This window comes from Pan paniscus, chromosome X (assembly GCF_029289425.2).
Source record: "Pan paniscus chromosome X, NHGRI_mPanPan1-v2.0_pri, whole genome shotgun sequence".
Lineage (NCBI taxonomy): Eukaryota > Metazoa > Chordata > Mammalia > Primates > Hominidae > Pan > Pan paniscus.
The window spans coordinates 118,020,550-118,036,220 of record NC_073272.2 but is presented as its reverse complement, the minus strand read 5'-3'; the positions used below and the strand labels follow the sequence as shown (position 1 = coordinate 118,036,220).

Below are 15,671 nucleotides of genomic sequence, written 5' to 3'. Positions count from 1 at the left end.
AAAGGGCCTCTCTTGCTATAATATAAGCCTTCTCACTATGCCTTGGCAGGGCCTAGTGGGATGGATAACCTTTAGAGCAAGGCTCAAGGATCTCTCCTAAACCTATTTCATTGCAAATGTTAACTACAGTCACTATTACTGAACTAAGGATATCTTAGAATAAAATGTGTGCCCCAAGGTGATTTTAATCATGATGTAACGGAGAATCATGATGTACAATAGCATTTACAATAATATCTAACCTTTAGTGAGCATGCCAGCTTGCTATTATTAGTGAATGCTTTTTATGTACCAGGAAAGTGATTATACTTTCCATATATTAACTCATTTAATCCATACAACAACCTCATGAGGAAAATACTACTATTATTATCTCCATTTTATTACTAAGAACGATGAAGCACAGAGAGTTAAGTACCTTCCCCATGGTCACACAGCTAGTGAGTGGCAGAGAGTAGAGATTTGAAGCTTGGTATCTCTGACTCCAAAGCCCCTGTTCTTTCTTTTATTATCTGGAAAGCTCTGTTTTCATGCTTCTCTACCAGTTAAAAAAGGAAAAAGTCAGGAGCAATGTACAATGCCTGGAACTAACAAATAATGATTTCAACATGTAGGGTATGTGTTACCTTGTCTGAATCCTGAATTATTTTGACATTCTCTGTACCAAACTTTTCACCATAAAGTTTAACAAGTCTCAAGGAAATTTCTGAGAGGCCAGTGAGCTTTGGTTCTTTATAGATGTACTCCTTTCCATCTTCTTCTTCAAAAAAAGACTATTATAAAGTTAAACAAATAATAACATAAATAATATGAGCAAACACAACATTTAAAGAAAATCTACTAAATAACTAGTAATAATATATTTGAAATACATTTTGAATAATATTACTAAAAGTCCCATGCTTGTATTTACCCTTTTAATTTCAAATACATGAGAATTTTTTAATTCCTGGTAATTTTCAAATTTATAATCACATAAACATATGGCCTGAGGAAGATTTCCAAACTAGGTTTTTTCCTTCCCTGTACACTTACCTGTTTTTAATTTAAAAGTTTTAACTACTATATATTTAATATGTACTTTAAAAAGCTTAACAGAAAATGAAACTGACAGAAATCAAAACCTTTTCTGTTGTATTCTGACCTGAAGGGTTTAGATATGAGAACCAAAGTGAACTTTATACATACAAAAGAGGCTCCCTGCTGTTGTAATAGGCACTCTATCTGGATAGAATCCTAGCTGCTATAGTAAACTAGTAATTCAAAGGTGAATGTTTAAAAAGGAAAACTTTATGAATTCAAGTACACTTACTTGGCCATAAAAGGCAACTCTGAAGAAAGTGCCTAAAAGTCTCTTTTTTGTATGCATAACTTCCAGAATTTTTGTGTAAGCTCCATGAAGAGTTCTATAAACTTGAGTAAGTTTCTGAAAAATAAAAATATACAAATCAGCTTTGTTTTTTGTTTAATTACTAAATGTCTTCAAGATGAATGTACAAAAATAAAAAGCACCAGTATATTCTTTTCAAAATGGTCTTGGTGGGGCCATTCATACTCATCTCCCTTTGTAACAATCAGACAAAGTCCTCAACAACTTTAGGTCTAAGGGTAGAACTTAAAATGGTAAAATAACACTGTATTTCTTTTTAAAAGAAATTTCTTCTAAAAAAAAAAGGGGGGGATACATGTGCAGAATATGCAGGTTTGTTACATAGATAGATGTGTGTCATGGTGGTTTGCTGCACCTATTGGCCCATCCTCTAAGTTCCCTCCCCTCACCCCCCACCCCACAACAAGCCCTGTGTGAGTTGTTCCCCTCTCTGTGTCCATGGGTTCTCATTGTTCAACTCCCACTTGAGTGAGAACACGCGGTATGTGGTTTTCTGTTCCTCAATGACAATGTATTTCTTAATATCATGCTTCATTTCATTCACATCTCAATGGAAATTTTAAACTTTGAAATACTGTATTATCAACTACTATTTTCTACAGGATCGGAATATTTTTAACTGAAAGGGCAGCCAAATGCTTTGCTTGAGCCCTCAGGTAGAGAGCTATGAGAATAAACAATCCATGTATTTAAAAAGGAAAATAAAATGCAAATATAAAAATAAGCAATGGTGTAAGCTGCAGTGAGGACTGCTTTTATGCAAGTTCACAGATATTTCCAAAGGATATGTTTTTCCGCACTTCCAGAAAAAGAGAGCACGTTGTGCAAAGAACATTATCAAAAATGTGAAAGACGACCTACAGAATGGAAGAAAATATATGCAAATCACAGATCTGATAAGGGTTTAGTACCCAGAATATTTAAGGACTTCTTACCACTCAACAACAAAATATATGCAAACCAATTTTAAAAATGGGCAAATGACCTGAATAGACATTGCTCCAAAGATGTACAAGCAGCCAAGAAGGACACGAAAAGACACTCAATCTCACTGTCATTAAGGAAATGCAAACCAAGACAATGAGGTGCCACTTCACATGCACTAGGATGGATTTTATAAAACAAAATAAAACAAACAGAAAATAAAAAATGTTGGTAAGGATATGAAGTAATAGGAATCCTAGAACACTGATGATCGAAATGTAAAACGGTACAGCCACTGTGGAAAACAGCTTCGTGGGTCCTCAAAAAGTTAAACATAGAATTACCAAATGATCCAGCAATTCTACTCCCTAGTATATATTCAAGAGAATTGAAAATATATATCCACACAGAAACTTGCACATGAATGTTTACAACAGCACTATTCATAATAGACAAAAGGTGAAACAACCCAAATGTCCATCAATGGATGAATGGATAAACAATCTGCAGTATATCCATACAATGGAATCTTACTCAGCCATAAAAAAGAATGAAGTTCTGATATATGCTACAACTGATACATGAACCTCTAAATATTATGCTAACAGGCCAGGTGCGGTGGCTCACGCCTGTAATCCCAGCACTTTGGAAGGCTGAGACAGGTGGATCACTTGAGGTCAGGAGTTTGAGACCAGCCTGGACAACATGGTGAAACCCCATCTCTATTAAAAATACAAAAATTAGCCGGGAGTGGTGGTGTGCACCTCCCAGCTACTTGGGAGGCTGAAGTGTGAGGATTGCTTGAACCCAGGAGGCGGAGGTTGCAGTGAGCTGAGATCATGCCACTGTACTCCAACCTGGATGACAGAGTGAGACTCTGTCTCAATTAAAAAAAAATTATGCTAACTGAAAGAAGCCAGACATAAAAGGTCACATATAATATCACAGGCTGAGTATCCCTTATCTGAAATGCTTTGGACCAGAAGTGTTTGAGATTTTGAAATATTTGCATTGGACTTACCAATTGAACATGTCTAATCTGAAAATCTGATATCCAAAATGTTCCAATGAGCATTTCCACTGAGCACCATGACCATGCTCAAACAGTTTCAGATTTGGGAGCATTTATGATTTCGAATTTTCAGATTAGAGAGGCTCAATCTGTATTCCTTTTATATGACATATCCAGAATAAGCAAATCCAGAAAGCAGGTTAGTGGTTATTGGAAAATGGGAGTGGGGTGGGGAGTAATTACTTAATGGGTATGGAGTGTTTTTCTGGGGAGATGAAAAAGTTTTAAAACTAGAAAGAGGTGGTGGGTGCATACTGAGAATGATAGGATAACAGGATTTCTATACTTTAAAATGGTTAATTGTATGTTATATAAATTTCACCTCAACAAAAAAGGAAAAACACACAAGCTTCTTTCTCTAAAATTCCTCCCATATTATCTTTTATAATTGAGCTCAATTGGAGGGAAATCTTCCTTACTTTGGCTGCTATCTCTGATAGTTTTCAGCCCATTCCATAGAGATACACTGAAAAAGTATGCATCAGTGTTCTACTTTTTGGTTTTGTTTTGAGATTGGATCTTGTTCTGTAGCCAAGGCTGGAGTGCAGTGTCTCAATCATAGCTCACTGAAGCCTCAATCTCCTGGACTTAAGCAATCCTCCTACCTCAGTCTCCCAAGTGGCCGGAATCACAGGCGTGTATATCATGCTCCAGCTACATCAGTCTTAAACACAATTACTTCATCTATACAGAGTGCTAGGGGATTTATACAGACCCTTACACCCCTCCAAGGAAATAGGAGTAGTTCCCCTGTAGAAAACATCATTTCCTTTAATGTGTAAAGAAGATATATTTTTCTTTCTTCCCTGTTGGTTGGCTAAGTAGCAAAAGGCTCCCTGGGTTTCTAACAGCCAGAACTTCCTTCATCCTAAGAGTCAAAAAATGGGGACTTTATTTTGAAATTACTACAAAGGTTCTTCAGATGTAATGCTTTGATAGGAGGGGTAATGGCAAATCTGGTTTTGTCTCATAGGCTATTCTTTGCCATCTGTATGACCTATACTTCAGCTTATTAATATATTCACTTGAATTCTACTATGAGTTTTCAGGCATGCCCCATATACACCAAAAGTATGGCAGAGAGAGGAAGACCTAGAATCTGGGAAGAAAAAGTGAGTTTGATCAGAGCTAGTTTGGAGGAGAGATGAAAACACTACTCAGATTATATTAAATCTATGTGTGTTCACTCTCAGAAACTACGTCAACAAGGAAAGGCCTAACTGCTTTATTTAAGAATACATTGCCAGGCCAGGCACGGTGGCTCAGGCCTGTAATCCCAGCACTTTGGGAGGCCAAGGCGGGCGGATCACAAGGTCAGGAGATCGAGACCATCTTGGCTAACACGGTGAAACCCTGCCTCTACTAAAAATACAAAAAAATATTAGTCGGGCACCTGTAATCCCAGCTACTCAGGAGGCTGAAGCAGGAGAATGGCGTGAACCCGGGAGGTGGAGCTTGCAGTGAGCCGAGATAGCACCACTGCAGTCCGGCCTGGGCCAAAGAGCAAGACTCCGTCTCAAAATAAATAAATAAATAAAATAAAAAACAAAAAAAAAGAATAAATTGCCTTGCTTTTTTAAAATGGCTTGAATCCTAAATCATCCCTTCCCAGCATAGTAGCAACAGAAATTATGATATGGACTAAGAGACTTGAATATTTAAAAAATCCTGTTTAGTGCTGGTGGCAATTGCTGTGCATTATACTACTATTCTTTATTAACTAAACTTTATCAATAGTTTATCTGGCAAATCAAAATTTTAAAATTCTCATAATAGGGCTATTACTAGTGTATTATTACCTACCCCACTGTCATTTGCCAGCACCTTTAGTCTCTCCGCTAAATTATAAAGAATAGAATCATGTCTATGCCTCTTCCCTGGGTAACATGGAAATTTGACAGCTTTTTGAAGTGAAGGTTTAGTGAAAACAACACTGATTATTTTATGCTCTGAGAGGAAGAGGGGAGGTTGCTAGATAAAAATATTTTCAGGCCGGTCACAGTGGCTCACGCCTATAATCCCAACACTTTGAGAAGCTAAGGCGGGAGGATCACTTGAGGTCAAGAGTTCGAGACAAGCCTGGTCAACATGGTGAAACCCCGTCTCTACTAATAATACAAAGATAGCGGGGCGTGGTGGTGCATGCCTGTAATCCCAGCTACTTGGAAGGCTGAGGCAGGAGAATTGCTTGAACTCGGGAGACAGAGGTTGCAGTGAGCCAAGATTGCGCCACTGCACTCCAGTCTGGGCAACAGAGCGAGACTCCATCTCAAAAAAAAATTTTTTTTTCAGAACCACTGGTCTAATTTAAATCTCAATTTCTATTTTGGATCTTTTACCCTTAATTTCATTTGGAAAACATAAATGAATATAAGGTAGGATGTTTTAAGTTTTACTTTATTTTCATAAGCAGGACCAGAGGAAGTTTTATGTTGTCATTAATTGACACATAATAACTGTACATATTTATGGGGTACAATTTATGGGGGAAATGTTGTTTCCATACATGCCAACATTGTGTAATGATCAAAACAGGGTAATTAGTAAATGTATCATCTCAAATATTTATCATTCCTTTGTGGTGAAAACATTAAAAAATCTCAGGATTTAATAGCATTTTTAGGGATTGTCACTTTGAAATTGGACAAATGTGTCAAAATGATAGACTATCTATACTCTATGATAAAATGCAAAAGTCATAATGTAATGAACCTTATATTCTTCCGAGGACACAAGTCGAATAATAGTAACAGAACTATATTACTGTTTTCCCTAAAACCAAAATAAAATACATAAGTCAACGATAAAAATGTTCAAATTGCCTACCTCAAACTCACGACGTTTCTCATAAATTGGAATGATCAACTTGGAAATCTCAGAAATTATTTCATAACGTTCTGCCTTCCATAAGCCATCCACACATTGTTCTAGCAACTCCAGCAAGACCTCCTGCATTAAGAGAAAAATCCAATTAGGAATTAAAAATAGTTTTAGAGTTTTGGACAAATAAATTTTGAAGCATTTCAAGTCGGTAGAAAACAAACAGATGGTACTAAATTCAATGAGATGCACAAAAGGAACATACTTGTGTGACGATATTTTCTAAATCAAATATTTAAAATATTTAAAGTTAAAAACATTCTTAAAAATATAAAATTGATGTTAACAATAGTAAACTATGATTATTTTGTTTATTCACATAATGAAGATGTTAACTATAGTTGTAAACGTTAACACATCGAGAAAGAATGTTTTTAAAAAGGGAATATATTGTTTGTTCCAAATTGAGGATGTCTGAATGTCTAACATCTATTATTTTTTATATTAAAACAATATTTACCCATATTAGTCTTAAGAAAATTTGACAACTTTTTCAAGCTATTGTGTTGGTGGTTTAGGTGTTTATTATAATGATTTGATGTTTTTTTAAATTTTTTTAGTTTTTATTTTTGTGGGTTGGTATTAAAATGACTCAGTTTTGATAAAGAACACTTCCCGACTGATGGTTCTAAAATTACCGAGAATGATAGGATAACAGCTCAAAATAGAGATCACCAGCGCTGCCAGAATAACAGTTGCTATAAAACTCTTTTGTGAACCTTCATCTCATGTTCTCAACGATGAAAACATGAAGCCAATTACTGATGCTACCCGTAAGTCATAACAGCTTGTTTCTATCTTAAAGAGATGCACTTCAAACCTGTAGAACTGATTCCTAAAACAGCTCTTCCTGTATGTCCTTTAGAAAATCGAATTCATCTTCTAGCTCTTATACCTGTGTTTCCTATCTCACCAGTGGCAATATCCTATAGACCCTTAGGTAGCAAACTAAGCACAGTTTTGACTTTATCGTCTGTTATGGGTTGAATTGTGTCCCCTAAAAAGATAAGTTGAAGTTGTAACCCCAAGTACCTCAGAATGTGACCTTATTTGAAAATAGAGTCATTGCAGATATGATCGTTTATGATGAAGCAATACTGGAGTAGGGTGGGCCCCAATCCAATATGACTGGTATCTTTATATGAAGACAGAGACACACAGGGAAAACACCATGAGACTACAGAGGCAGAGACTGGAGTGATGCAGCCACAAGTCAGGGGAAGTCAAGGAACAACTCTTACCACCAGAAGACAAAGAAGGCTTCTACCCAGAGTCTTAGAGGGAGCATGGCCCTGAGAACAACTTGACTGCATATTTCTAGACTCTAGAACTGTGAGACAATAAATTTCTCTTGTTCTAAGCCACCCAATTTGTGGTACTTTGATATTGCAGTCTTAGTGCTACAGCCTGAATGTTTCTGTGTACTCAGAATGCGTATGTTAAAATCCTAACCCCCAAGGGGATGGTATTAGGAGGTGGAGACTTTGGGAGATGACTAAGTCATGAGGGCTCTGCCCTCATGAATGGGATTAGTACCCTAATAAAAAGAGAGTTAGCTCACCCCCTTCCATCACGTAAGGGCACAGTGAGAAGATACCATCTATGAACTAGGAAGTCGATCCTCACCAGACACCAAGTCGGCTAACACCTTTATCTTCACCTACTCAGCTTCCAGTATAGTGAAAAATACATTTCTGTTGTTTATAACCTACCCAGTCTCTGGCATTTTGTTATAGAAGCCCAAATAGGCTCAGATATCTACGCAACTATTACACCCTCTTTCTTTACTCATTCTCTAATGAGTTCATCACCAAGTCCTGCCAGTTTTATTTCCTAAATATTTCTCAAATCTGACCCTTTCTCTCCATTTCTCTCATGGCTAAGGTGCAAAATTTCACTATTTTTTTTTCTTAATTTATCTTCCTGCCTCCAGTCTTAGCCCTTTCAAATACATCTTCCACACATCTGCCATAGGGTTCTGATTAAAATGCAAACCTGAGCGTGCCACTCTCCCTTTCTTAAAATCTGGCAATGGCTCCGCATCACTCACAGAACAACGGACGCGCTCCTTCATGTGGCACATAAAGCTTGCAATGATGTGGCTGATACTTCCATAATCTCATCATTCATCATACCAAACTTTGTACTTTATGTTATAACAACAGCGAACTACTAGCAGTTTCCCTGAAGCACAATGGTGTGTCTTAGCTTTATGTCTTTGTTCAGGCTGTGCCCCTCCTCCCTTTAATCCCTTCTACTTGGTTAATCTCTTTAAAACACTTTAGGTATCACCTTTTCCAGGATCCTTCTCCTTATCAATATAGGGTAGGCAAGACACTACACATCTTTTTTTCTATTTCACTACTTTTTTGGCAAAGATTTATCACTATATTTGTACATTATTTACGTATTATCTACATATCTGACTTTTCCAATAGGCTGTGATTCTTTGAGAGTAGGGACAATATTTTACTTACATTGGCTTTTCCAGTAATTATTTTAGTGTCACTGGATAGTATATGTGAAATAAATGTTGCTACTTGAATAAAACATCTGTATATTAACATCTGCTAGCCAAATTAAAATTTCCAGCAATTTTGGGACAAACATTGGGGGAATTAAAAATAAGGTGCACACTTAGTATGAATTATCCCAGGAATGTAAAGTTAGGTTACAATTAGAAAAAAAAAACAATGTAATATACAACCTCATAAACTGAATAAAAGAGAAAAATTATATCTCTTTCAATAGATGCAAGAAAAAAGCATTTACAACACTCAACACCCATTCACGATATTTAAAAAGAACTCAAGAAACAAAGAATAGAAGAGATCTTCCTCAATCTGATAAAGGGCATTTACTAAAAACCTAAAGGCTAGACATGTTTCTCCTAAGATTGAGAACAAGTTAGAATGTCTGCTCTCACCACTTCTATCCAACATTATGCTGAAGGTTCTAGCCAGTACAATAAGGCAAGAGAAAGAGAAAAGGCATACAGGATTAGAAAAAGTAAAATTGTTCCGTGCATATGGCATAATTGTATATGTAGAAAATCATAAAAGACATACAAACTATGAAAACTAATAAGCAGATTTAGTAAGGTTGCAGGACGTAAGATCAACATACAAAATCAATTACATTTCTATATACTAGCAACAACATAATAAAAAATAAAAATATAAAAGCAAGCAATATTATTTACAATAGCATCAAAACATCACATATCTACCAGTAAATCTAACCCAAGACTTCTACCCTAACAACTACAAAATATTATTGGCAGTTAAAGATAACCCAGATAAATGTCCATTGATTGAGAAATTCAATATTGTTAAACTCTCCATTCTCAGGCTCTTTTGAGGAAGTAGAAAAGATGATTCTAAAGATTATATGGAAATTCAAAGGATGTAGAATAGCCAAAACAACTTTGAAAAAGAATAAAGCTGGAGGGCTAACACTACTTGATTTCAAGACTTAAGTTATAGTAATCAAGTGTGATATTGGCATCAAGATGGGCAAATAGATCAGTGGAAGAGAACCGAGAATCCAGAAATAGCCCACACAAATATGAAAAACCGAACTTTTGACCAAGGTGCCCAAGTAAATTCAACGTGACAAAAGGAAAGTCTTGTTTTTCCCCAAATGGTACGTCTTAAAAAAAAAAAGAAAAACTGTCTTAAAAAAAGAGCTTTGACCTCTATTTCATTCCACAAATGAACTTTAAATATATTATAGACCTAAACAAAACTCGGAAACAAGTTTCTAGGAGAAAACACAGGACAACACTATCAGGATCTTGAGGTAGGCACAGATTTTTGGGACCAGATACAAAAAGAACAAATTATTATAAAATAATAAACTGGATTTCATCAATTACAACCAAAACCAAAATTTTCTGCTCAACCACAGACTCAATTAAGAAAGTGAATGGTCAAGTCAGAAGCTGGTAAAGAAATATACAGCACATACATCTTGACAAAGGATTTATATCCAGGAAAGAACTCCCACAAAACAACAATAAAAAGTAAGCAATGTGATTTCTAAAATGGATAAAAGACAAACATTTCACAAAAGAAAATACAAAAGAGGCCAAGGAACACCTGAAAAAGTGGTAGACATCATCGGTTATTAGGGAAATACAAATAAAAGCCACAATGAGATGTTGATTCACACCTAATATTAATAGAATGGCTAAAATTTAAAAAGATCAGCAATATCAGATGCTAGGGAGGATGTGGGGCAACTAGAACTCTCATCTACTACTGGCAAACAGTATAAGACGGTCCAACCACTTTGAGAAACTCTTCGGAAATTTCTTAAAAGTTAAACATATATCTTCCCTAGGATTCAGCAATGCCACTCCTAGGTATTTACCCAAGAGAAAAAAAGCATATGTCAACAATAAGTCATAGATAGGAATGTTTAAAGTAGACTTATTCATAACAGCCTGAAACTGGAAACAATTCAAAATCCATCAACTGAATGGATTTAAAATTTGTATATAAAGACAAAGAACAAACTTTTGATATACCCAACAATATGGATGAATCTCAAAAACATTAGGTTAAACAAGAGAAGCCAGATTAAAAAAAGGTACATATTGAATGATTGATTGCATTTTTATGCCATAAAAACTAATTCATGGTGATAGAAATCAGATGGTGGAGTTGGGGAGCCTGACTGGAAATGGGCACAAGGGAACCTTTCCCGAAGGAATGGGCATGTTCTATTTTTTGTTTCTGATGGTAGGTTACATGGGTGTATACAACTGTCAAAATTCATCAAATTGTTTAAGATTTTATTACATATTAATTATATCATTTTTATTTTTGAGACACAGTCTCGTTCTGTTGCCCAGGCTGCAGTGCAGTGGCACGATCTTGGCTCACTGCAACCTCTGCCCCTGGGGTTCAAGAGATTCTTGTGCCTCAGCCTCCTGAATAGCTGGGATTACAGGCCTGTTCCACCACGCTCGGCTAATTTTTATATTTTTAGTGGAGACGGGGTTTCACCATGGGGACAGGCTGGTCTTGAACTCCTGGCCTCAAGTGATCTGCCTGCCTTGGCCTCCCAAACTGCTGGAATTACAGGCGTGAGCCACCACGCCCAGCCCAATTATATATTAATTATATGTTTAAAATCTATTGCAGGGGCACACGTCATCAGGACCTCCTGAGGTGGTGTCATGCAGAAAAAAAAACTGTTGCAAATCAAGTCAGAAATACATTTTTGGAAACAAGTTACATTGCGTTATTACCGGTTTAACTCACATATTTAAATACAAGCACTAAATGGACAACAGTTTGTATTTTTCATTTCAATGTAACTTCTAAATCAGTGTCAGTTTTTTAAATTGGCTAGGGTTTAAGGAAGAAGCCTTATTATGCAAACTGAAAAATAAAGTGGCACTTGGTAAAACATGATTCTACCTGTATATATCAAATAGAAGTATGTATAAATTACTTGTAGAACCCAAAAGATTTCCAACAAATGTGTTTATACAGAAAACTAATTACAGTTTTTGATTATTAAGAAAAGTTATTGCTCTCCTTAAGAGTATAAAAAAGGGTCAAGCTCAAAGCCATTTCTATGAATACACTGAAGCTGCTGTTTAGAAGGCAAGGATATAAGTTCAGTTGTACTGAACCAGTTAAGCCCCATGAAATCCTCTGAATCTTCCTGCTGTCAGCCTGTAAAACCTGCAGGTCTCTGGGAAATCATCTAACTAATATCCAGAAACATGAATTAACTTGTCCAAGGCTATACAGTCAAAAATTAAGCTGGAATAAAAATTCAAGTATCTTGCATCTCTGTTATGATCAATCAATTCAACAAACATATTTTAAGTATCTATCCTTGTAGGTTCTGAGGGTAAAAGGACACCAACTTGCTTTTGAGAAATCTCACTGCCAAGTAGGTCAATGATAAAACCTGACATTATTCTCACACTTCATGACTTTTTCAGTTTTCGCATGTATTGTGAAGTGACCACGATAGTATTATTGTCCTTATTTTACTGATAGGGAGACAGACTATGTAGAAATAGTAGGTAAAGCTTCTAGGTGTATCATTAACTAAATAAGCCAGAGCTAAGTTGAGATTTGTGTATTTTAAAAAATCAATTCATAAAGTGTTTATGAAGTGTGTCACTGTAATTTTCATCTCATTGTTTAATACAATTTTTTTAAGAAATGTAATTTTATGGGACTGTAACTTCAATCTCTTTTCTGTGTTTCTTTCTTGTTTTCTACATTCACACTCTTTGTGAACTTTTCCCCCATGGTTCAGTCCTTGATTCTCTGGTCTTCACTTGCCGTTATTATGTCTAACATTCAGTCTGCTTTGGTCCTCATAAGGATATGACTTCCAGATGTGTATTTCTAACCCTAATCTCTCTCCTTAGATTCAGTTTCATATTTCTTTTTTTTTTCTTTTTTGAGACACAGTCTCACTTTGTCACCCAGGCTGGAGTACAGTAGCACAATCTTGGGTCACTGCAACCTCCACCTCCCAAATTCAAGTGGTTCTCCTGCCTCAGCCTCCTGAGCAGCTGGGATTATAGGCAGGTGCCACCACGCCTGGCTAATTTTTGTATTTTTAGTAGAGCCATGTTGGCCAGGCTGGTCTCGAACTCCTGACCTCAGGTGATCCACCTGCCTCAGCCTCCCAAAGTACTGGGATTACAGTCGTGAGACACTGCGCCCAGCCTCAGTTCCACATTTCTAATGGCTTGATGGTTATTTCCATTTTGATAAGCTTTCACATCAAAATCAACTCACCTATAAAATGAAATTCATCACTTTTCCTGCAAAACCATCCATCTATCATTTTTCCTTAACCTCCAAACCTGAAATCTTAGAGCTACCTTTGACCCTTCCCCTCCCACAGCCAGCAAATCAGCATCTTTTCCTCACACTATTTCCTGAATCTTTCACTACCCTGGTTTAAGCCTTAACTACTCGTATCTGGATAATTAGGGCAGCCTTCTCTCTAGCCCCTGCCTCTAGCTCCTATCCCTGTATCTTCAATACATCTCCCACATCATCGCCAAATTAGCCTTCCCTCTTCCTTGCTTTCATGTAGTCATCATCCTGCTCAAAAATCTTTGAGGCTAGGTGCGGTGGCTCATGCCTGTAATCCCAGCCCTTTGGGAGGTCAAGGCAGGTGGATCATGAGGTCAAGAGATCGAGACCATCCTGGCCAACATGGTGAAACCCTGTCTCTACTAAAAATACAAAAATTAGCTGGGCATAGTGGCGCACGCCTGTAGTCCCTGGTACTCGGTAGGCTGAGGCAGGAGAATCACTTGAACCTGGGAGGCAGAGGTTGCAGTGAACCAAGATTGCGCCACTGCACTCCAGCCTGGCGACATAGCGAGACTCCATTAAAAAAAAAAAAAAAAAAAAGACTTTGATACCAATTTAATATTCTACTGAATAAAGCCCAAACATTGAAAGTTTCTCAAAATCTGGCCTCAACTAATACTCTTCTCTATGGGAACCTACTGCTATAGCCAAAAGGATCCACTTCCACTCACTGTGCCTCAAACATGTCTTACACTTTCCTACCTCTTAGTAGTGGTCCCTGCCCTTCTCCTGTCTCTTAGAATGCCTTCAGGGTGTCCTCATTCTTCCAATCCCTCTCTGATCATACTTCCTTTATTTTACCTGAGCTCTAAGGCATCTTTCACCTTTGACTTTGCATGGCACATATTGTCTGCATTATTCAAATATTATTCAAAAGTCTTTTTTCCATTTCATGTACATGCATTATCTCTTCAGGTGGACCTTGGAGGTCAGGGACTAATCATATTTAATTATTTAAAGCTCCTAGGTCACCAAGTCCAAGGCCTTGCTGTTAAGTCAATGTTCAATAAATCTTTGGTGGTTGACTGACAGCCAAAGCTGTTTTCTATCCATGTGGCGTTTAGAGCAGAAATTTTCCATTTAAAAATACTTTTGTACATAGTCTGTCTTAGTTGAAGTAAAGAGCAATGTTAACTCTATTTTTTATGGAAAAATTTCCAACATGTGTTGACTCTTATCTAGTTATTGGAATGGTGACTTGAGGACGGCAAATGCTGTATTTCTAAAACTAGACAATGGGACCAGTTCAAGAGACAGGGCCCTCTAAACAGGAACATCTTTGCCCTGGACAGTTTTAATACTTAAAGTTCATTATCCCTTAGTTACCTTCAAAATTAGGTTAGCTGTAATAATTGTTTAATATATATGAATTTTAAGAAGTGAAATTTATATAACTGGCAATGCAGGCCCTGGAATCCTTACTTCACTATAATGGACATCCATCATCCCAGCATCTTCTTTCATTGCTCCTTCTTCATCTATATTGGGAGTAATTTTCTTGAACGCTGAACATCCATTAGGAAATAATTCTGTGTGAATAAAAAAAACAGTGGAGTGAATTTATGAGAAAGCATTTAGTAAATAACAGTGAGCCTTACAGAGATGGGCTATTTAAAATAAACACATATTTTTGTAAGAATCAAAGTCTGAAGTACAATTTTCACTTACAAAAAATTTAAAAATTTGTTTCCATTTGCTACATATTTTATTAGTTTCTCCCCCTACAAAGTGAGCTTAAGTTAGTTATGAATAACTTTTATTCTTTGACTATGTATCATCTTCAATGGCTAGGATAGATGTTTACCTAGTGCAATCTAAACATTTTTATTTAAACTTTGATCCTGTATACATTTGTGTTCTATCATCTAAACAAGAGGGCAGGCACTTTTCAGGTAACCACTAAGTGATCTTTGGTAACCATGTCTAGTGCCTAATTTCACTGAGATTTGGGAGAGGAAGTGAGATGTTGGAGAAGGTCTGGCCTAGGACTTTTAAGAGAGTCAGGAAATAAAACAGATGGCAGGGATGAAGCATCCTAGAGAAAACAGGATGGGGCACTGGAAGAACCACCACTTTTGGAGTTACATAGACTCAGCTCTATCACTAACTGTGTGATTTTGTGCTAATGTTTATCTCCCTGGGACTATAAAAAGTTTTATCATCTGTAAAACAGGGATAATAAATAACTATGCAATGAGAATTAAATGAAATGTAAAGTGTTTAGAATGGAGCCTAGTAAATAAGTACTCAATGAATTATTATTAGCAAATAAGCCTACCAATAAATAAACTAGCCTTCTCAATGTAGAATAAAATAATGGCTGCCAGCTGGACTCCTGGGAAGTAGGAAGTGAACTCAAGCTGAGAACACCTGCTGTAGGCTTCTGGACCAAATTGTTACTGTCAAGCAACAGTCTAGGTGTAAAGGCCACATGGTTCCCCTATAGATTCTAGACAGGGGAACATGTGTAAACATTCCTACTGTGTCTGCCTTTACCTTTATCTAAGTGGGCTGTAATTTTAGAGTTCAAGGAAAATTC

At 36.7% G+C, this 15,671-nt stretch overlaps 1 protein-coding gene across 4 annotated transcripts in view; it reads right to left on the bottom strand.

Moving 5' to 3' along the window:
* DOCK11 (dedicator of cytokinesis 11) overlaps positions 1-15,671 on the bottom strand; it is a 191,256-nt gene that overhangs the window by 8,782 nt on the left and 166,803 nt on the right. For 3 of the 4 annotated variants that reach the window (XM_034949440.3, XM_034949442.3, XM_034949441.4), the window contains 4 exons: positions 14,555-14,661; positions 6,213-6,335; positions 1,313-1,426; positions 627-773 (listed from right to left, as the gene is read on the bottom strand). In XM_034949440.3, the coding sequence (XP_034805331.1) occupies positions 627-773; positions 1,313-1,426; positions 6,213-6,335; positions 14,555-14,661 (491 nt within the window). The other variant, XM_034949443.3, reaches the window with a different exon arrangement.